The sequence below is a fragment of the Ambystoma mexicanum genome, chromosome 6p (genome assembly GCF_040938575.1).
Source record: "Ambystoma mexicanum isolate Mex_15411 chromosome 6p, UKY_AmexF1_1, whole genome shotgun sequence".
Lineage (NCBI taxonomy): Eukaryota > Metazoa > Chordata > Amphibia > Caudata > Ambystomatidae > Ambystoma > Ambystoma mexicanum.
This window is the reverse complement of record NC_090935.1, coordinates 457,160,069-457,179,330: the sequence shown is the minus strand read 5'-3', so window position 1 is coordinate 457,179,330 and position 19,262 is coordinate 457,160,069. Positions and strand designations below refer to the sequence as shown.

Here is a 19,262-nt window from a genome sequence, read left to right as displayed (position 1 = left end):
ATCTGGTCAGGTTTGGACTTCACTCGCCACCGGACGGTCACAGGCCCTCTAGGTTCTGCTCACAGCATGGCCTCTGGTCTGCTATCGGCACTGCACAGCGGTCTGGTCTGGGTCTGACGGGTTCTGGATACAGCTCTGCTTTCTTGGTCTGAATCTGGTTCTGGCACAGAGTTCAAGCCAGAAGCAAAACAGCTCGCCTGGCTGTTGAATAGTTTAGTTAGGTTGCTGGATTATGTGGCCTGCTCAGAAGAGTTCAGCTTGTGGATTAGGCCTCTGCTTCTCCAAGGTTCTAGAGTTTGGGTTCTAGAGTTTTGGTTCTGGAGTCTGTCTGGAATATGGAGCCTCAGGAGTCTGGAGTCTTTGTCTGGATATGGTTGGGCAGAGTGCTGCGCAGGAATCGATGAGTAGTGGAAAAATGAGTGTCCCTATCTGGGTCTCAGTGGTTCTTTTTATGTGTTTCTACCAAAGGGGGTGTGGAGGCTGATTTTCTACGCCCAACCCTCTGAGGATCCTGATAGGTTAAAGGATTTACTATCCTCTGATTGGAGAAAGTAGTAGTGAGTCAGAATGAGTCAGAGTGATGCTATGTTTATGGCTTGGCTGAAGTCCCTCCCCTTTGCATTTACTTAGAGAAACAATTTTTCATAATCAAACATGTTTCCAAGGTACACAAGTTGTTGAGAATACATGTGCACATCACAGATTAATTAAGACAGGTCTCTGTTCAACCCGGCTCTTGCTAAGAGCTTGGGTTCAGAAATGACAACTTATTCGCGATTTTAGTGGGTTTCGCAATATTGGTTTTGCACCAAATCTTACACGGAGGTACACACCCTCTCTGCGCATATTACTGTAAGTTTTCAATTTTCTAGTATAAACACAGTGTCTACAATATTAATAAATCCCGGGGTTTGGTGTCAGAACATCGTACGGATTTCAGCTTAGTCTCAAACTGTGAGTTATTCTTTCATTTTGAGAATCTCAAGGTTTGACATTTTTGTCCACTTGGCATAATTTGTTATAAGCAATTTTATAAAACATACATATGCTCTCAATTGAATTTACCCAGTGGTTTGTCTCCACCCCTAGAATCTGGCTTGACTCAGAGGTCACGTGTCTTGTTTTTCCCAGAGCGGTGTTGACAGTTACACCCAAAATCAGCATATTCTATTCAATTGAAAAAGTCTATTGTCTTGTTTTTCCTGCCAGCAGAGCATCAGTCTAGGGTACCACTCTCCATCTGATTAACAGGACCATGCGATTTCCTGCCTTCTGGTGTGGAGGCCTGAGAAGAGTAGGTGTGAAGGGTTCTCATAGAAAAGCAAGCCTTTTGAAGTCTTAGCTAAATCAGATTGCCTTCTAGTCAATTTCAATAAAGTTCCTTGTGACAAAAATATATAACATTATAAACTGAAAATTAGCAACATATCTTTAATCAAGTCTTTTTCCACATTAAATCAATGTGTGGCACACTATATGGCATTTTGATAGACTTCTCCGCTTCTGCAAGACAGCTCTCCTGTCAGGATTAGGAATCGCCAGCATGTGAAGGGTTTTGACCCATGTTGAATCAATAGACTGGGTAGATGTGGGGATGAGCTGGCGCCGCCCATTATTCTATCCCAGAACAAACTAAATCAATAGACTGGGTGGATGTGGGGATGAGCTGTCGCCGTCCATATTCACGCCAGAATCCAGGAGAACTGCGCAGTTGGCACAATACCACTCCAAAGATACAACCTTCTTGTGGGGGGTTCCACATCACCACTCTAATGTAAGGATGCCTATCAAAATAATAGCAAAAATCTCCTCTCAAATTCAAGACAACTCAAAAATGGATGCAGTACCGACAAATTCCCCAAGGCGGCGCTAGCGGTCTAAACTCTGACAGGGAAACTGTATTTAGGATTTGCAAGAGGGGCAGGGACTTCAAAGCTTGTTGGTTAATTGAAAATCTTAGCCACCTGCTGTTCCCAGAGGCCAAGAGGGTGAGAACTCTTAACACCCCAGAGACTCACAACAGGAGGCAGGATATCACATGGCCCTTCTGAGAGGGAGGGGGTTTCCCCTTCAGCCTGGAGGAGAGAGACAACAGTTGAATGGGGTATGTTAATTTTGAGTGTTTCCTGTCAACAGCCCTCTGCCAGCAAGGAGAGACATGTGATCACTGACCCACCCAGACTTCTGGAGGCGGACCCAAACACTTTGGGGAGTTGAATTGCAACAAATATATATTTTATAGAAACAGTGATAACTTATTGTAACCAAATGACAGGAATGTACAACTATTCAACAGCCAGGCAAGCTGTTTGAATTCTTTGCCAAGAACATTTGGCGAAACCGCAGATCAGGACCAGAACGCTGTGAGCAGAACCAGAGATCGGGATCGCTGTGAGCAGAACCGGTGCCTGATTGACCTGCCGAGCAGAGAGAACCGCCGCTGGACGTGTTGACCAGATCTGTGACGAGGCCCATTCATTTCAAAATTAGGAGTGAGTATCCGCCAGGACTGTGCAGAACCCAATCTCTTAGTTAAAATAATCTAATCCAAACTATGTTAACCTAATTAGAACAGCCTCCTAGAAATCGTGTCATCTGTCCTTTTTAAAGCTGCACAACTGTCACTTGTCAATTCGGCAGCTGCAAGCTGTCACCTGTCATTTAGAGTTTACTTTAAATCCGAAAAACGACCTTTATTAAATCGTCCGTATCTCTTGAACCGTTTGGGCTAGGAACGAAATTTTACTTTAATTTTAAAGCTGTGATTCTAGGCTTTCCAACGAACCTAGAAACTACTCCCTATCTTTTTTACGCAAAATTTACCGCAATTTGTGATTTGGCTCAATTTCTCCACTTATCAAAATGTCAGCTCCATTCTTTCCTTTGTTAAAATCTGTTTGCAACCTGGTAATAACTCATAGAGCATTGCTAAAGTGAGCCTGAACTAATACCAACAAGCATCTCTCACTCACCCTGAATCTCTAGAGGGAATTAAAATCAGCACCTTTTCCCATCCATTGCCATCACATTTAAAAGCATTTTGGGCCTGTGTTTTAAAAAGCATACCTGTTGTCTAAGCTTGCTGGTGGGGAACTGAATTCCGTATTGTATTTGATTGTATTCATGAAGACTGTGTGTGTTACTTCCATCTCCTTGCATTGCATATAGGGGGGGGTGAATTGCCACCAGGGGAAAAGTGAACATATTATCTCTTGTGAAACCATATCAGTTTATTTTCTGTATTGCATTTATTCCACCTTGCATTTCCTTGAAACCATAAAGCATTTCAGCTACCTCATCCTCTATACTACTTCTAATTAACCAAATCAGTTTACCAGTAGAACATTATCCATTGTTGATCACTGTCATATTTTAAGTGTGATATCCAATATTAATTTATTATAAAAGTGTGATAGATATATATTGTTATATTTCTCAAATAAACCTTTTAAATTTGCAAAACAGACCTACTTCTTGGCTCAGTGGGGTCAGAGGGATTCTAAGAGAGGGGTGTTATATAAGGGTTGTCATCCAGAGTACATGAACTGGACCTAAAAATATATCAATAAGGGTTTCCCTTAGCATCCCAGACTAGGCATTGACTTAGCTGTAGTGTTGAAGTGAAGCCACTTAACAAGCACCTGTCAGTGGCGAGCACTGGTATTACACCCATTTTTTTACAGCTGCCTTTAAATCAAATGTGTTTAACATGGGATTTTGTCCTAATAACATATGATTCTTGCTGACATTGTACTGATGTGGATTCTTGCAGTAGAGTAATGTAGAACACCCAACAAGAAGTTGCATCCTTTTGGTGGTTTTGTGAGCCATGATTTTAGCAATTTTGACGATCAAGAAAATGAATTCCCAAACAGCTCTGGGTTGCTTTTGGCAATCGGTATTGCTATTTCCAAGTGGTTTCGGGGTACTGTGTGGGTATCCCAATGGTGGTTTTAGGCAGTGATTTCCTGTGTTCACTGACATGGCAAAAGTGGGTGGCAGCCTATTTTTCCGATTTTTACTGCACATTTTTGGATGATCACTGGCGAGCAGCATGTTTTCCGGAGGCCATTATGATGTTTCCACTGCCAGTAATGCACAGTTCTGTTGTAGGGCTTGGAGGAGTGGGTTAAAACATTCCACAGGTGTTTTCTACCATCTTCATAAAAGACCCATAATCATTATTTAGAATTTCCTTTTACACATCTGTATAATCGAAAACATGGACTTCAATGCCCATAATGCACCCTGTGGCAGTTATCATTCACTAGTTATTCCTATACATCAGTCTTTGAACCACAATCCCCAGAAACCCTAGAGATCAGTACAGCTTTCACTTTCCCAGGACTGGAGAGGGAGGAGGCAGATTACCTTCAGGTGTGCTACTCCAGGTGCTGCTAATGCGCCTGCTTCAGCACAGGGCAGGTCAGTATTGAAGCAGCTGCCTGCCGGAGCACAGGGCTCCTGCATTGAGTTTACTCCCAGCCCTTTGTGCCTTGAGTATTGGAATTATTCTGTTTCCTGTTGCTGCCAGAAACTGCTCCTGTTCCAGTGCCCTGTGCTCCCTGCCATGCAGCCCTGTTAGACTGCTTACTCAACCCTGCCTTCTGCACTTCTCATCTGTGCTTCCTGCACTGCATCTCTGCACCCTTGCTTGCAGTCTTCTGTTCCCTGTCTTCAGCCCTTTGCTCTCTACCACCTACTATCTTGTTCCCTGCCTGCAGGTCCTTGTTCTATGCCCATAGTCTGTGTTACATAGCTTTAGCTTCCACATTTGCAGTCCAGAGTTTCCTTGTTATCTGTCTGCCATACGGCCCTTGTATTCCAGTCCAGATTTACAGGTCCATAAATTCCATGTTACCAGCCTACTGTTCAGTCCTTGTTTTCCTAGCGTAGAGTTTCAGTCCTGAGGTTTCTTGTTCCTGGTTTACAGTTCAGTCTGCTGTTGCTTGATTCCGGTCCTTAATTTCTAGTCTGCAGTTACAGTCTCCTATACCATTGCCGTTAGATTCTTTTTTACTTGCTTTCCCTCTTTCATTCCTGGTCTCTGTCCTGAACCTTGCTTACTTTGACTGACTGTTCTTACCTAAATATTTCTGTTACCGTTCTTGTACTCACTCGTGCTTCTGTTATTCCTTGTTCAGGGTTTGGCTGCTTGGTTTTGCAGCAGGCAATCTCTGCCCTTTCCTTTGTCTCGTTTTACTTGTAGTCTATAGTGAATTTAATGTAACAGTGTGTTGTGTTCTGTTTCCTCAAAGGGGCTCCACTGTAGATTCCGGCTCGACCCATACCGGCTTGTCTTGTGTAAGTACACTCCTTGCTTGTACAAAAGGGTCCAGAAACAGAAGCCACTCTTGCTTCCCCCTTCCATGGGCTTGCAGATTGCGGTGCCCTTAAATTTAACGTACACACAGGCATTGAGCTTCCCCTATATCTGTGGGTAGCCTCAAGTCCAACCTGTGTGTACACCCCAAGTGGGATTTCTCATTGTTTGTCCAGTGCATAGTCCCCAACAATTCTTGTCCACCGTTGAGGTCTGCGCTTTCTTCCGGTTGCGTTGTTCTGTATAACCTTGTCTATTCTTCCTTATTGTTTAGCCTCCAGCTCTATGTGCTTGCCTGTCCCCTTAGGTCAGCACAGCCACCCCACACCTACCTGAGTGCCCTGTGTAACCCCTGACAACTCTATGGCACATTTTGTTTAAAGCTGAGTGTAGCCCCATGACAATTGCACTATTCCGCTTAATAAAATCTATCTACATAATGTTGGATGAACCATTTTTATACAGATTTTGAAGATTAATTCTGTTTATGAGATTATTTGTTTTTATCAAATAATGAGATTTATGGAATAATGATATGAAAAATATGTTTTATTTGCACAACAGATATGTGGTTGATTATGTATTTTACATGTGTTTAAGAGATTAAAGGTGTTTTTTGTAATGGATATGTGAGTATATGTTTGTAATAGTTTTGATGTGTAAGGTTTATGAAAACTGAATCACAATAACAAAATAACAAAATAACAAAATATTGCTATTGTCACTATGTGTTAATAGGCTTGCAGACCTCAGTAGGGGTTGTTTTTGATTTGGATAATGACCCTTCCCCAATTTATGTCCCTCTGCTTCGCCTTGGGTCATAACTTTGTGACGGGGCATTATCCAATGATTGTGTAAATCCTGGTTATGCCTGGGCATTATATATTCAGCTGCGTAACAATACTTTGAAGCTGGCCACATTTGCAGCAAGATGCTCTGGTACCAATGACTTCCAGTGTAAGGTATGTGGATCACCACAAGAAATGATATTTCACTTCTTTACTGTTTTACCCAGGATATAATGATATGATATGATATGGCATTTATACCAGTACACAAGAGTTTCAAGGCGCGACGAGGCAAGGGAGGGGAACAGGGAAGACAGATACAACAATCTTACTAGGCCAGGTGACATTGAGATCGTGCAAGTGCAGGGGAGAGGGAAAAGGGAAAAGTGTGAGGGGAAGTGCAGTACATGGGATAAACAGTAAATAAATAAGAACAATAAATAGAAGTACGACCAGCTGGTGGCAAGTGCAAGGGTAAGTGGAGACATCAGGTGTTAATTGCTGGTAGGAGCTGTAGGGATACAGAAACAGACTTGAGGGAATGCTAACTGTTATCTGTTTTCAGGCTAAAGGATGTTAGACAGACTGGTACAGCTGTGGATGCAATAACACCAATGATTTGAAAGGAGTCTATCTCGTTTGCAAACATGTTTTTAGTGCAAGGTTACAAGGAACGTGTGATTTTGCACTGCTCTGATACAATTTTAAATCAAAAATCGTATTATGTATTCCGGATGGGTTTTCCTTTATGTACTTTGCCTTATGATGAATTATTGGCCTATAGATGTTTTTTGTCATGTGAATTGTGTGACCCAATGGTATTTGTGCATTACTGTGACACATTTAATCGCAGCATTGTACTCCGGCTGGGATCTGCTTTTAATGTTTCTGTATGTTGATACATTGCTGGTTTTAAAGTAGTTTCTTCTTATGAATTGTGTGATTTATGATGCGTTTATGGTTTTACAGCCGAATAAAGCTATGCTTGAACATGAGCGTATGCACAATCGCGATTTGCCCAAGCACAGTCAAATTAGCTCAAGTGCAAATATAGTTGCATTTTATTTGCACAGGTAAAAGGCACGATTACATAAGTGGAAAGAGCATTGTAGCATTTGCGCACGTGCTGTGCTAATGTGATTGCCCATATGCAAAGTACAGTTATACAACCCCTGGACATCAAAGAACAGCCTGGAAATCAATTGCTGTTATTAAGCATAAAGGCGAGAGACTTGAGTCACAGAACAGCGTTGCAACAAAACAAACAGAAATGTAACAGAGATTGATTGTATATTCATTCTGACGGTTGGACAAACCAAATGATAATTGTGAGGAAAAGACCGTTTTTAAATTGCCATATAGTACGAATTGTCCTTCACGTGTTGGCTTATTTTCATGAATAATGCAAACATGGTTTGGTCCCGTTTGGGGTGAAAGATGGCATTTAACCTTTGCACTAAATCTGCGCAATGACTTTGCCGTTACAGTCTGGAATTCTTTGCTCACTAAACGCATGTTCCACATCTTGCCGGAGATAAGCCCAGCTGTGGACAGGTTCTTGTGTGAAGACGGAGTGCCTGCAGATGGGCACCCACAAGGATCCTGGCGGGGCTCCGAAAGAGCTCTGCTGAGGGAAGCGGCTCAGCGGCGCTGCCCCAGCAGTTGCACTGAGTCCGGGGCGTGCATGACAGTAAAACATGCAGGCCACGCGCACTCCCACACGGATCCGGTTTCACTCCATACCATACAAGGCAACTGTGACCGAGCAGGCGGCTCTGCTGCTTCACACTGCAGTCTCGAGCGGATGCCCAGCTTGTGCTCGTGTAAGATAGCTCATTTTAAGGAGTCTGGGCTCGAGGAGACAATGTTTCATACCACTGGATATATTCTCAAAAGAGTAGAAAGCCACTTCCCAAAATGTTTTTTTCTGAGGTATTATTGTGATGTATTCCTTTTCTGGATGATTTGGTGAACTTGTACCTAGTTTCACGTCCAATGGGTAATCAGGGTCAGACTGAGACAAGAAATAGGCCCGGTCACCCAAAAAAAGTTGCCCACCCCTCGCATCAAAAAAGTGGCCCACCCCTCGCATCAAAAAAGTGGCCCACCCCTCACGACCCTTGACCTCTGATGACATCACCGGAAGTGATGTCATTTGACCCTACCCGAAAGTGACATCCCGGGAAGTGATGAAACACGACTTTTCACCCCTTGACAAAACAGGAAGTGGCATCAAATAGAACTGTATCTAAGTACACTAAATTACTGTGAATCCAAGCAGACGTCCAAGGTCAAATGATAATATGTTATTTTATAGCACTTATGCTTAAGCTCTTTTTTAATAGAACAAATATGCATACAATATCACCCAGCTTGTTTTGTACTCCTTTATCGAACTAAGGATGAAAGGCTTTTTGAAAAAAAAAAGAAAAAGAAAATTGAAAAAAAGAAGTCTTTTTTTTTCATTTTTTTTTCTCTTCCAAACCGGCCCGGTCATGGCCAGAAACCAGCCCCCACTCCCCAGGGACGTTTTTGGCCTGGCCACAGGCCGAAAGGCCGTGGGGGCCAATCCGACCCTGTGGGTAATGTGTGCAATGCGTCCATATCTGCTACGTGCGAGAGAACAGCTGTATCCAGGGCCGAATATAGCAGCAGCATAGCCCCAGGCAGAAAAACACATTTCTTTCAATAGGCGCAGATGTGAAATCATCAATGCCCTATTGTTATTAAATGCGCCGCGCTCCCAAAAGCGGACGCATTAATTTCAATGGGCGCCTGTCGCCCCTTCTCCCACCACGCCAGCTCGGGGGAGACCTTGAAACACTCCCCAGAGCTGGCGTTGTGGGGGACTAATGGTGCCCTAGGCAGTCACCTGGGCAGCCCTGCTCTAAGGCTGGCCCTGGCTGTATCTATGGATGTAATTTTAGTGGTGGGACATCAGTGTTTGTCCCCCCCCCGACTTTTGTGGCGTACTATTTTGTCCCCTCTTTTTGCAGGGACCCCATTCATTTAGATTTCATGTGATGTGTCCCACCACATTTTCAGCAAAGTTACTGGCTGCATCATGCAGGTGGATAGCTAATCATGATTACCTACTCCACTCCATGACTTCCTCCTGCCACATAAACAGCTTGAAGGTATTTTTCCATGAAATACAGCAACCTTAAATACTGCTATAACATTTGGCTAGCAAGCGGAAACGGGAAGGGGCAGCATGAAGCACAGTTATGCGTGCCCACGGTTATTCTCCTTTTTGGAGTCCCATAAATAGGATCGAAGTGGAACTGCTATATTAGCGCATGTGGAAGAGCGGCCTGTGGTAATAACAGATGTACTAACTCTTTTGTGTGGAAAAGTAGACATGTGTATGTGTTTTGGATGTGAAATTAATAATTTGGCAGAGAGGTGAAACATGAAATTCCAAAATACTGCATGTTTCACCAGTACCGCCAAGCACGACTTGATGGCTGTCTGGCAGGTAATTCACCAAGTATTACTGCAAGTACCTCACTTCTGACAACCTGTTATAATGTTCATTCAAAAAGGCAAATAAATTACTTTCTCTGCTGAATAGACCACATCTTAGTTAGTTGAGCTACCCATAAATGAAATGACTTTCCCAGTTAGACCACTTTCAATTTTAACATGTTTCTGAACTGCCATAACAATGGCATTAAACATTGACAATGGGATTTGGCAGCTCCCTGATCAGTTAAAGTCAGTGACAGTGAGGTAGGGGATTCACTTTAAAGCCTTTAAAGTTACCCGTGCGAGTGGGCGGAGCCTAGAATGGTTCCTTATGGGTATTCAAGATGAACATACTTGCCCTTAACACTCATCTATGTTGTTTTACCTCACGCTGTCCGTTATGTGCAACCACCTGTTCCTAAACGTATGTTACAGGAGAAGCTTGGCATAAGATGGTGCGAGCTCCAGTCACAGGTCTCTTTCCCCGGTCCATAACGAGTTCTGTCCTGATTGCAGTGAAACACATAATTGGTAGACAGTAGTGACCCTATAGCAGAGCTTTGATTATGTTGGGTGCATGTGATGGCCTGCATCATGGCCATGATGGTAGAGCAGAAGCCGCACTTCCCCAATGCTAAATGATGGTGGCAAAACTAGTGGAGCCCCACCCAAAAGGGTGAGAAATCTCTAGGACCCTGGAGGAAAACAAACATAGGGAGGGTGATGACTTCTGCCTGATGCCGATTGTGTACCAGCACTACTGGCAGGCAGTGGTTGTGGGACGGGAAACTGCATGAGTAGAAGACGCACTGTTCAAGTTATTGAAGGGTTCAGGAAGATGTTTGCTCCTCACGTCTTCCCCTTGCTTGCTTACTGCATCCTGCTAGGCATGGTCTTCCCTCCAAAACTGATAGGAGGTGACAATACTAGTAGAATGGAGGTATAGGTTGCAGCCCTTGAAGACAAACATTTGTCTATGAACTCAGAATGGACTCCTCCACAAAAAAGGTGCAGGATGTGACAAGTAGAGTCTACACTGTTGAGGCAAGAATGAATAAAGTGGTGTAAGAACACACAACTTGCAAATGGTTTCAATAAGGTGCCTTAGAACAATACTGTTTCTACAGTCCTTAGTGGAAATATTTGTGAACCAATCCAGGGCTTTAAATCTGTGCATACTAGGCCATTCCACTCCTCCTTGGTGTGACAGATTGCCATCTGTGTTGGGTGTGAAAGCTGTATCTTTTATTTGATATTTTAATAAATAAAACAATTATGTGGGTAATTAAATCTCAGAAGGGTAGTTTGCTAATCAGACTGTCCCTTCCAAAGGCTCCTTGCCCAAAGCATTGTAAACACATTTGCAATGATGTATCAATGTCCTGATCTGCGGCAACTGCTCTTCCACGGCACAGAGCAGGTCCAAAGGTCTCATATGCCTTCCTGACAGCTGCTGGGACACCATGTGCCTGTAGACAGAGGCTGCATTGACCTTTTGCACCTCTGTCCTAAGAATATGATACTTGTGGCCCCATCCTTCTGGTGGGAGGGTAACTTCTAAGAATAAACTATACCTGGTTTTGGAATGGTGACTGATAGTGCACACAATTATTATAGACCCACATCAAATTGGTATAATACAAATGTCAACCCTGAGACCGAAAGGTATGGAAATGCTACGTGGATTCAGGGCTAGCCTGCCAGTCTTTGCTTCAACAAATGATTAGGCAGTATGCTGTTTTTCTTTGGTGAATGAGCGGCAGGCTAACACCTCCCCTCAAGCACAGGAGCTCTCACCAGGTGATCTCTTGGGGACCACACTTCAAAGAAGCAAACACATTACAAAGACCTGTGTCACACAAGGGGGTTGCATTCCAAAGGGCCTTTGAAGCTGCAGGCTTGGAAAGAGGTGTGGTTAGAGAAGCCAGAGAGGACAGAGTACAGTTTTGCCATCTTGCTTTTCTGTGTGGATCTCTTTCCTTTCTGTCCCCTCCACTACTTATGGAACAAGACACCCTGGGTGTAATGCAAGAAGGCAAAGGTCACTTATCACAGCAACAGGGATTTGACTCCTTAGAGCAGGCTTGCTGTTATCCAAAACCCCTGTGCCCTTTCATCTTTATTAGGAACGGATCTCCAGCCCCTTTCTTAATTATTTCCTGGACACCAAGAAGAAGACTTTTCTGGATATCTGATGGGAGTACAGTCCATGCCGAATTCCTCTGTCATAGAGCTGAAGAAAGGTGCATTCAAGGCAGAGAGCTCTGTCAGCCAACCACCCACAGGGAACTTTGGGGTGGCTTCTGTTTGGACCAATGCTTACCACTATGCCTGCTGCACTGGAACCCGGGCACCCCTAGAGGTGCGGTCTAAGCTCCCTGAACTGGGAATGAAGAGAAAAAATCAATTATCATCTTGCCGCTGGAGTGGGAGTCACAGTGCCCAGAGAAACCCATATCCACGTACTTCCTGTTTTCCACCGCTTAGAACCATCCTCAAACCATTTGAAGACTTAGAACTATGCAGGAACTGTGGTCCTACCTACCTGTGGTCCCCACCAGTCCAGTCAGTGTACTTGCCTCCATACAACCATTGTAACATTCACATGCAAACTACACGGGGAGCACCATTTGCATGGATCCTTTGTACATAATTTCTGTTAGACACAACACCCTTACCACCAACAAATACAAATACAGAGGTATTTGACTAAACTTGAACCTCTGCTTGCATCCATCAACCCAGTACAATGCTGCATCCCAACAGCTGCGCCAGTCGGCATTTTGGCTAAAAAGAAAGATCATTGCTGTTGAACACTTCAACTCCGCCGGGCCTTCGAATAATGCATCCCACCACCAGGATCCTGTGAACAGGCCCATTCCGGACATAGAGATGAACAGCTGGAAGTATCGTGTATTGCGCCGGCTCGACCCAGCGGTGCCCATTATCTCAAACTAGCTTGACCAAAGAACCATACCTGGTAAACTCATTGAATGCACCACTTTAATGCTGCATCGAATCACACCAAGCCACAACTTTGAATCCGACGTAATGCCAACTCGCTACAAAGGCCAATGTCACTCACCATGATCAAACCTTGTTTGACCTCCAAGAACAGCATGTTGAACCTCAGTTGGATGCGTCGAACCACACATGAAAATAATAAGGTACTATTGAGTAGTGCAGTCTTTTGCACCCTTTTCAAAGACATTTCCTTTTTCAAAGTGAATTGTTGTAATGTCTTGTCTCTGCACCTTTGCTACAGTACCCACAGTGCCTTCCCATATATAGTTTGCATTTTCTGTGTTCTCAAAACGGGTGTTTTTTTTATATTTAATAGAGAGTTAAGTGCATATTGGCTGTTTAATTAAAGTGCAATTATTTTTTAGAGCAACTTCATTGGACATCAGTTTATTTTGGAGTCCTTGTATTACCGCTATTTGGGTTGCTGCTGTCATCACTTTCACACCCTTCTTAAGAGTATAGCCTGCCCTTGGTCAAAGTTTGACAAAAGACGAAGGAGGTGTATCTCTAGACTGTGCCTGATTTACCTTTATGATTGGGAGCATTGGTGGTCTGTAAAAGTGTGAACTGACTAAGCAGTTCAGCCACTACTCATCCTTGTACTCCTGCAGAGCATGTCTGAATTTGACTGGAGCCCTAAGCAAAATACGCAAAATGGTCTGTTCTTTCCCGGTCAATGTCTTGCAAACTGAGAAGGCATATATGTACATTTTACCTTTGCAGATATTAGCCATCGGCCCTAAAATGTTTAGTTTATTTAGTTAATGCATTTATTGTCTTCTAGTCATCAATCTTGGCCGGTTCTATGTGATTAAAATACCGAAGCTGAAAATAAAAAATATTTCCCCTGAACATTTCCACACAATTATATGCGGAAGGCCCCCCACAATGACCGCATACTTGCCATACAATATAAAAAAATGTTTGCAGTGAAACTATGGGGTGATACTCCTGGGCCTAGGTTAGTTTTATTTACCCCCCACCAGTCCAGTCAGTGTACTTGCCTCCATACAACCATTGTAACATTCACATGCAAACTACACGGGGAGCACCATTTGCATGGATCCTTTGTACATCATTTCTGTTAGACACAACACCCTTACCACCAACAAATACAAATACAGAGGTGACGGTAATGTCATCAAAAGTGGCCCGTGTTGCAACCTATGGTGCAAATAGCCACACATCGAATTAAGGTACCATTATTGCACAGGTGGACAGCTGAAGGAATTAGAGAGCCCCTACAGACTTTGGGTAAATGACGGGAAATGTACTTTTGAGTTCACAAATTAAATGAGTTTGCTGACTTGGTTAGAGGAATGCAAACTCACTGACAAGAACTCCAAGAAATAAAAAATGGGCTGCATTAAATAAAAAACACCACTTTGCTCTTGCTTAACAGAAGACGGAGGGAGGTGCACATTGGGAGAACTCGGGTTGATTTGATGAGGTAGCTTGGGTTTCTTTCGAGGAACTGGCAAATAAAGGCACACCTTCAGGGTGGGTTTGGCACCATTATCATTGCAGGCCTATATTTCCCAAAGCATGTGAATTTGGGTATAACCACTCATGATGCTTGGTCTTTCCTAGGTGGATGGTATAGTTAGTTTGTAGAATTGCCAGCTGGCAAAGGAATAAAAGACTTTGCTTTTTTGATTTGTATTGAATGTAAAATGAAGCACGTCAGTCCATCTCTAAAATGGTGATCTGCTAATCAGACCTTCATTTCATTATCCATGCCAAGGGTATAGTGTACATATGTGTCCTGCTGCATCAGTATCCTGATCTGCAGCACCTGATCTCCAGTGGCACAGAACAGGTTCAGAGTTCACAGGAAACCTGTTTGACAGCTACTGTAGCAGCAAAGCACTGCAGTGCAGAGACTGCAGAGGGTTCTGCACCTCTGTTCTAAAACCATTATAACTACGATAAAGTACCAACCTGGTGGAAGGGTAATCTGAAAATATAAGCCAATACCTAGGTTTTGGTATGGTGTCTAATAGTTTGCATCATTCTCAAAAGCCACATCTGATTTGTATCATAACCATGAGCCCAGACCAGCTGTGAAAGGGTTGTGTGTATTCTAGTCGGACAGCCTGCCCTTGCTCAACAAGCAGGATAATAGACGGACAAAGTATGCCACTCTTTGATAATTTGTGAGGTTGGGTAACTCCTCCCCAGCCCAGCCAACTCTCACCAGGAGAGATCCTGGGAAGCAAGACACAAAGGGCACAGCTTTAAACTCAAAAAAAGACTAGTCTCACACCAGGGTGTTGCATACCAGAGTGCCTTTGATACTGTGGTCTTGCGAAGGGGCTGAGCAGTTAGTGTAGACAGAGGGAACTCTATAGATTTAGGGACATTTTCCTCTATCTTGCTTTACTCTAGACTTATCTTTTCCTCCTGCCTCCAAGGCGTCCTGAAGCACAAAGAATTTTGAATATGATGCAATGAGACAAAGTCCACTTGTTACTTTAACAAGTATTAGGACACTTAAAACAAACATGCCCCTATCCACTCTTGTGTGGACTTTAGCCTCTCTAAGAAATGGATCTTCCCCTCTTTCTTTGATTCACTTTTGGACCATAACGGAATTAAGGAAGAATTCAGTGCAACCCTGTTGGCAGAGTACTCTTCTCCAAAGCTCTGCCAGAGGTGAAGACGGGTAGCACAATGCAGGTATCCCACTCTTCTCCCTACCCACCCCCGGGAACAGTGAGGAATGACCTGGTGCTGGAGCAAAACCTGCCTCTCTGCCAGCTACACTGCTAGCCAGGACATGTTAGCCAGCCTCCCCTGTATTGGGAGAATGAAAACAGGACACATCTTGTCCCTAAGCTTTTGGGACTCACAGCGACTGAAGAAGCAAAGCAGCAAGTTTCCCATAGTTTACTGTGTTGCACCATGGTGAGGCCGCCATTGAGCATGTGCAAGCGCGTTCAAACTAACTGCACCTTGGGTGCTGCCTTTCGCACTTCTTTGAACCTCTTGCTACTCCTGGAATCCGTTTGCACCTTTACCGCATCAGTTGAGCATGTCGATTTCCTGAGCTCGAACGAGATGCTCACCACTGCGGGATTCTTCGAACCGCCACATTTCGTAAAATACCTGAGCTATACATACACTATGAACAATATATTTTTTTTGTATCCGATAAAAGGTGCATAAAGCAGAGTTGATTGTTTTTAGTCTTTACTTTGTCTTACGTATCTAAGTTAACTTTCATAAATAAAAGTTGAATTAAAGTAAGTTTGTCACTTTTTCACCATTCACCAGGCAATCACATGAGCTGCACACACACTGAGTGCACCCAATCACCCTATGCCAACCTAATCTCTCAACTGACCTGGACTACGATCCCCAAGGGCGTTCAACCCAGAAGCGCTTTGAGATCCTACCAGTGATAGACAGAGCGCTATATAAATGCCATATAACATAACATAACATATGTGCTGTTCTTGTAGAATATCACACCTTTGCTATATGTCAAAATATTTATGTATTTATTAGAATGTTTGTTCAGTGCTGGCCCTACCCAGGTGCACCTTAACTCAGACAAGGTGTATGTGCCTTGAGACTACTATCATAGTGAAATAGCGCAGTATAATACATCTAATAATAATTACTTTACATTAGAATGCAATGCAGAAGGGGCAAGCTACGGTTTAAGGGGACATTAGAGCACATCACCCCAGCGCAGAGGGCTGGCAACATGCACAGTGTGGCGACGCAAGCTCCATCGTGCACATTCGCCAACCTTGCAAGTGACTTCGGCAGATGTAGCGAAACCTTCTCGCGGGCAGTGTATGTCGCTGACCACAGGATGAATGCCCGACGAACTACCAGGAATCTGGCGACTGTGCACGTCACGCATCCGCCTCCGTACACGGTACTCGGACAGTCCCCCCCTTTTAGGGCACAGGATCACACGTCTTTAGCAGGAAACGCAGAGACCTTTTCATGTTTAATGTAAACGATTTAGAATTGGACGTGTTGGGTATTTAAGAATTGTTAACGGTAGACAAGGTTTACTTGCATCCACCACCTGCACAATTAATGGGTTGCCACTTTTAATATTTCCTGGGGATATATATGCAACTTTTCTTAAAAAGGGATGACATCTCACATTGCATTTAAGAGAAGTACAGTCTCACCAAAATAGAGATACCCATTATCCGTGCTTTCGGTACAACAACCTATCGCTAGGGCGGCGGGGCGGAGGTTGGGGGTGTCGCTGCTCTGAGACACAGTTTACTCCGGAATAAAGAGCCTTGTGCGATGCGACTTGTCAGAGAAAATGCGGGACCGGCACTTCAGAGCTGCAACAGATGTCCGTGAAAGAAATGTATAAACCAGTACACAGAACGTATGTGTTGAGCATTATTAACACGCTCTATATACGAAAACACACAATACAAAGAGCGGACACCTAAAGTAGCCTTGCCTTACCTGTCAGAAGCACACACAGGTATCCATGGGAGCTGCGGATTGCCATTGTGTGGGTGAGAGCCAGGGGATCCACTTAGTTTCTATGTGCCTGCCCCGGGATGCAGTGAGTTGACAGACACGCACACCCACTCCCCACAGCCTGAGCCAGACAGAGCTGCTCGGCGGTGATAACACAGCTTTCTCTGGGTCCTGTCCTCGCCCTGTGATCTGGTCCTCAGACAGAGGGAGACGTGTTCTCTGTGGGCTGATGTATTGCCGTCTTAGCTCCGAGGCGGATGCCTAACGGAACAGACGGCTCACTGCTGCTTTGATGCGAGTCTGGAGGACACGCCCACTGGATGCTGGCTGCCAGGGTGTTCTTAGAGACTATTTGTCGGGCTTGGGCGGCGAAGACATCCCCAAATCTGCCAGGATCCAAACCCGAGCATTTGTGACGACTGTTCCACTGCCCGGGTAGATTGCCCTTCCCGGGTCTGCGCTGAACTCCTCGCTGTGAAATGGCTTCATTAGTTTCAGTTTCAATGGTTGTAGTTTGCAAACATCCTCCCTAGAAACAGAAGGGTAGCATGTTCTCAGCTCTTCAAGCAGTGGTAGCGCCCCTCCCCGTCCCCTCTCTTTAGTCTGTCTCTGCCCATTGGCTGAATCAGCACGGTCTCTCCTACTCTAGCATCTGAGCCCCCCACACGCCCTGCGTTCAACGTTTTGCACTGCATCCTAACCTCTCCATGTTCTCTGAGTCCTGTCGCTCAATACTTATGTCAGTTCTCTACAGAATCAGTGTGCCATGAGTGGCTCAGAACAGATGATTCTTTGGATGGTAGTTCAGACTGCCCAGGACTGCCTAGGGTCTATTCAGGCCTTCTGAGACCCCAGCCCCACGGCATGTGTGGAAGGGGAGGGCAGGGAAGAGAACACAGGAAAGGGAGGCGTGAGAAATATCCAAGTGCTGGGGGTAGGTCAGAGAGGATGGGTGGAGTCAAGGCCCACATAAAGGCAGACCTGAGGAGAAAGTCCTCTCTGTTCATTCACCAGTGACCGAGTTTTTGATTTGGTCCCGTTTACGCATTTCAGCTACTACTCCTGGCCTAGTGAGTTTACCCCTGCGGAGAGGGAGGTCGCTACCTGTGTAGGGATAACTGCTCAGGTGGCTCCTGCTGGTCGAGCCCAATGTGCCCGATCTTTCCCTTCCACTGGTTTTCTCCACTCCACCTGCCCTGCTTGTGATCTGATCAACACTGCTTCCTCTCACCTGCAACTATTGTCATTCCTTACCCCCTTTCCTCGTGCCCTTCTCACCTCCAGACCACGTGTCTCATAACTTCACTCTTCCTGCCTCACTACTATCCTCCTTAAACAATCTGGTTTCTAGCACCTGGCCACCACCCTCCACACTGCATTTTGTCCTATGGTGTATTGCACCAAGGGTTGCCCATTATGGTCCAACATGGTCCCCTAAGTGTCCATGTCCCTGCCGCCTTCTCTCCTGCAGTCCTGGTCTCTGCCTCCGCCCTCTCTGGCTCACTGCTATCCTTCTTGCAAATCCTGCCTGCCAGAACCTGGCCATTTCCCTCAGTTCTGTACTTGGACTGTATCGTTGCTGTGAGGAAATGAATACTGCTCTGCAACAGTACAAGGATGGCTAACCCGACTCCTCAGCCCACCCACTAATACAAACCAACAGGGATCCCAATCATAAAGGTGAAATAGGTACAGTTAAGAGATACAACCAGGGGTGTGGCTAGGCGCCAAGGATGATGGCTGCGTAGACTAGCCGCTCCGTCCCACCGCTCATAAATTAACGGCATTTGTTGTGTTCTTTCCTCACATTCTTCCTACCTTTCTGCTGCTGTGACTTCAGGAACCTGTGGCGCAGGCTCTTGAGGAAGGTTTGCCCCTTTTCTGCATTCATGGGGTCGGCGTCGCAGAGCGGGACGAGTCGTCTGCTGGCTTTGCCTTCTTTGGACAGCCCTTTGCGAGGAGAGGAGAGGCGTCATTTGTACGGTGACGCGCTGGCTTCCGCTTCTATGTTCCTCATCCTGGTCTGTGCCACCATAGGCAAACAGGACTAGGTGCACTGCTGCTCGCAGGACTTTAACGTGAAAGCAACATTTAAACGTGTTATTCTTCTTCTCTGCTATATTTGGCATCACAACACTCCAAAGACATTTTATCTTTCATAAACGGTCCGTTGGTTCTGCCACCATGCATAA

The 19,262-nt window shown here is 44.8% G+C and overlaps 1 protein-coding gene across 2 annotated transcripts in view; it reads right to left on the bottom strand.

The window, feature by feature from the left end:
* Nucleotides 1-17,635, bottom strand: part of ITGA1 (integrin subunit alpha 1) — a 1,202,180-nt gene extending 1,184,545 nt beyond the window's left edge. Inside the window, exon 1 of one of the 2 annotated variants that reach the window (XM_069627258.1) lies at nucleotides 17,053-17,635. In XM_069627258.1, coding sequence (XP_069483359.1) covers nucleotides 17,053-17,098 — 46 coding nt within the window. In that variant the 5' untranslated portion in view covers nucleotides 17,099-17,635. The remainder of the gene's footprint in view (nucleotides 1-17,052) is intronic. The other variant, XM_069627257.1, reaches the window with a different exon arrangement.
* Between the last annotated feature and the right edge of the window lie 1,627 nt (nucleotides 17,636-19,262).